Below are 2,500 nucleotides of genomic sequence, written 5' to 3' on the forward strand. Positions count from 1 at the left end.
GTTTAATTTAGGGTATATAGATGAAGAAGCTAGATGTGCTTGCATGTTAAAAGCATGTTTTATTGTAAATTCTTGTGTACTTTTATAAACGTTGATAGAATGTTTGGTATGCAAGATAAATATTCAGTGTTGGTTGTAAGACTGTAAGATTGTATAATGGCCAGTCTAAGGCATAAGTAAACTAAATGACTGGTTAGGGACTTATAAGCCAGCAGTGACTCCCAAGAGTACTAGTTTTATTTATTTATTTATTTATTTTTTTCTGATGCCACTCATACAGAAATGTAATATGTTAACTGGCTATGATACAGACAGCTCTTCCATATGTGAATTAAATGCTGCGTAAAACCCTATCACACTATCAATTTCCTGTCAGTTTTTATGTTTCTGTATGAACTTCCCATATGCAAATAGTCAAACCCTATCACAGTGGCAGAGTACTACTGCTTCCATGTAAACAAACAAATTATGCCCAGGAATCATATGAGCCTCCTCATACATTATTTCAGGAGTATCATTTTGTATTGTTGACTACTTTATTGTCAAACGACACATTCCATGATGAAGGTTATATGAACTACTTTGTTTTGTAAGGGTATAGATCTTCTGTAGCACAAGATCAAGAAAAAAAATAGTCAAAGGAAAACTGTCACTACTGTCTTCGTATGAGAGGCATTCTACAAAAATGTGTTGTATATGGAAAGCCTCAGAAATGTTAAAAAATAACAGGAAAAGTGCTACTGTGATAGGGCCTTTAGGGATCTATAATGACTATTGTATTATTTTTTTGCACTTTAAAAAAAAAAAATTGTGCATAAAAAAGTAAAATAATTAATTTTCCATGCTCATGTGGAAAGGTAAAGTTAATGTTCTTTATATTTATAAATAAAGCTTTTTGCATTTTATAAACAACACACAATATTATGAGTTTGATAGCAAGGACTGGTAATGACAGAAAGTGTAAATATAGAGCTCTAGCACATGTATCAGAGAGAGGAAATGAAGTAAGTAATAAATAACAGAAAGATTATATATTTAGTTTGTTATTCATTTATAAATTACTTATAAACAGATGCTAAATTAAATCATGCTAATATTGGTAATGTGTAATGAAAACAGATTTTCATTTTTTTTTTTAATATATTTTCTCTGACAGGAGGAAGATGGTCGGAGATCGTCAATTGGCAGTGGAAGTGGAGTAGGGGCAGGAGCTGTAGCAGGATTAGGAGCAGGAGCTGGAACAGGAGGTGGAGTGGGAGGGGGAGGAGGAGGTGGAGGTGGAGGTAGTGGAGGTGGAAGTGGAGGTAGTGGAGGCGGAAGTGGAGGTAGTGGAGGCGGAAGTGGAGGTAGTGGAGGCGGAAGTGGAGGTAGTGGAGGCGGAGGTGGAGGTGGAGGCGCAGCCGTAGGCGCAAATGCAGGCGCAAATGCAGGCGCAAATGCAGGTGCAGGCGCAGGTGCAGGCGCAGGTGCAGGTGGAGGTGGAGGTGGAGGTGGAGGTGGAAGTGCAAGTTCCATTGGCGGAGGTGCTTCACTCAATACTGGTAGTGGTGCACTAGCAACACTCGGAGGTTCTCTGGGAGGGTCCATTGGTGGGGGTGGCATGAACAGCTCCATCAGTAACCTGGGCGACATTGAAATCCCAAATGTGTTGAACCAGCAGCAGACTGTTCCCAGGCAGACTGGCTCATTGGCCACACACTCAGATGACCATGCTATCACACGCATCAAGAACATGAGGATGATTGAGCTAGGAAAATACCGTATCAAGCCGTGGTATTTCTCACCATATCCACAGGTTACTATGAATTACTTTGTATATGATTGATATTTTTGTCTATTTTAGGATTCACTCTATATGCTTATTGATGTCTAGAAGAAAACTTGTTGATAGATATGAGGGAGATGCCTCTTAGAAGTCTTCATAAATTATTAGTACATCTATCTAGGCAGATCTCCAAATTTTGTTTTATACAATGGACTTTACTCTATGTTACAGAGATATTCAGCTATTTTACATTTTTGTTTTTCTCTTTTGCAGGAGTATACAAACTTAGACTGTATTTATATATGTGAATTCTGTCTCAAGTATAGAAAGAGTAGGAAATGTTTGGAAAGACATTTGGTGAGTATTATATTTTCTATTCTTTTTTTTTTTTTTTTTGCCTTAATTATTTAAGAGAAAAGTACTATTAGGTTTACAACATCAAAGGTTATATGTCATCTCTAGATCACTTGAAACATATCACCACGCACTGAGATCATGAATTCCTAATATAGTACCTGTATTTATCCATTTTAATTTTCTTAAACATGTTTTACAGCAAAAATGCCCCTTCAAGCATCCACCAGGCAACGAAATATACCGCAAAGGGTCCATATCTTTTTTCGAGTTGGATGGCCGGAAAAACAAATTGTATGCGCAAAATTTGTGCCTTCTAGCAAAGCTTTTCCTAGACCACAAGACGCTGTATTACGACACAGATCCTTTCCTCTTTTATGT

At 37.4% G+C, this 2,500-nt stretch overlaps 1 protein-coding gene across 2 annotated transcripts in view; it reads left to right on the plus strand.

Annotated features, from left to right (window-relative positions):
• Nucleotides 1-2,500, plus strand: part of LOC125043917 (histone acetyltransferase KAT5-like) — a 20,665-nt gene that overhangs the window by 16,474 nt on the left and 1,691 nt on the right. For both annotated transcript variants that reach the window (XM_047640295.1, XM_047640296.1), the window contains exons 6-8: nucleotides 1,157-1,795; nucleotides 2,039-2,122; nucleotides 2,322-2,500. The exon at nucleotides 2,322-2,500 is cut by the window's right edge and continues 52 nt beyond it. In XM_047640295.1, coding sequence (XP_047496251.1) covers nucleotides 1,157-1,795; nucleotides 2,039-2,122; nucleotides 2,322-2,500 — 902 coding nt within the window. The remainder of the gene's footprint in view (nucleotides 1-1,156; nucleotides 1,796-2,038; nucleotides 2,123-2,321) is intronic.

Source organism: Penaeus chinensis, chromosome 34 (assembly GCF_019202785.1).
Source record: "Penaeus chinensis breed Huanghai No. 1 chromosome 34, ASM1920278v2, whole genome shotgun sequence".
In the NCBI taxonomy this organism is placed as follows: domain Eukaryota; kingdom Metazoa; phylum Arthropoda; class Malacostraca; order Decapoda; family Penaeidae; genus Penaeus; species Penaeus chinensis.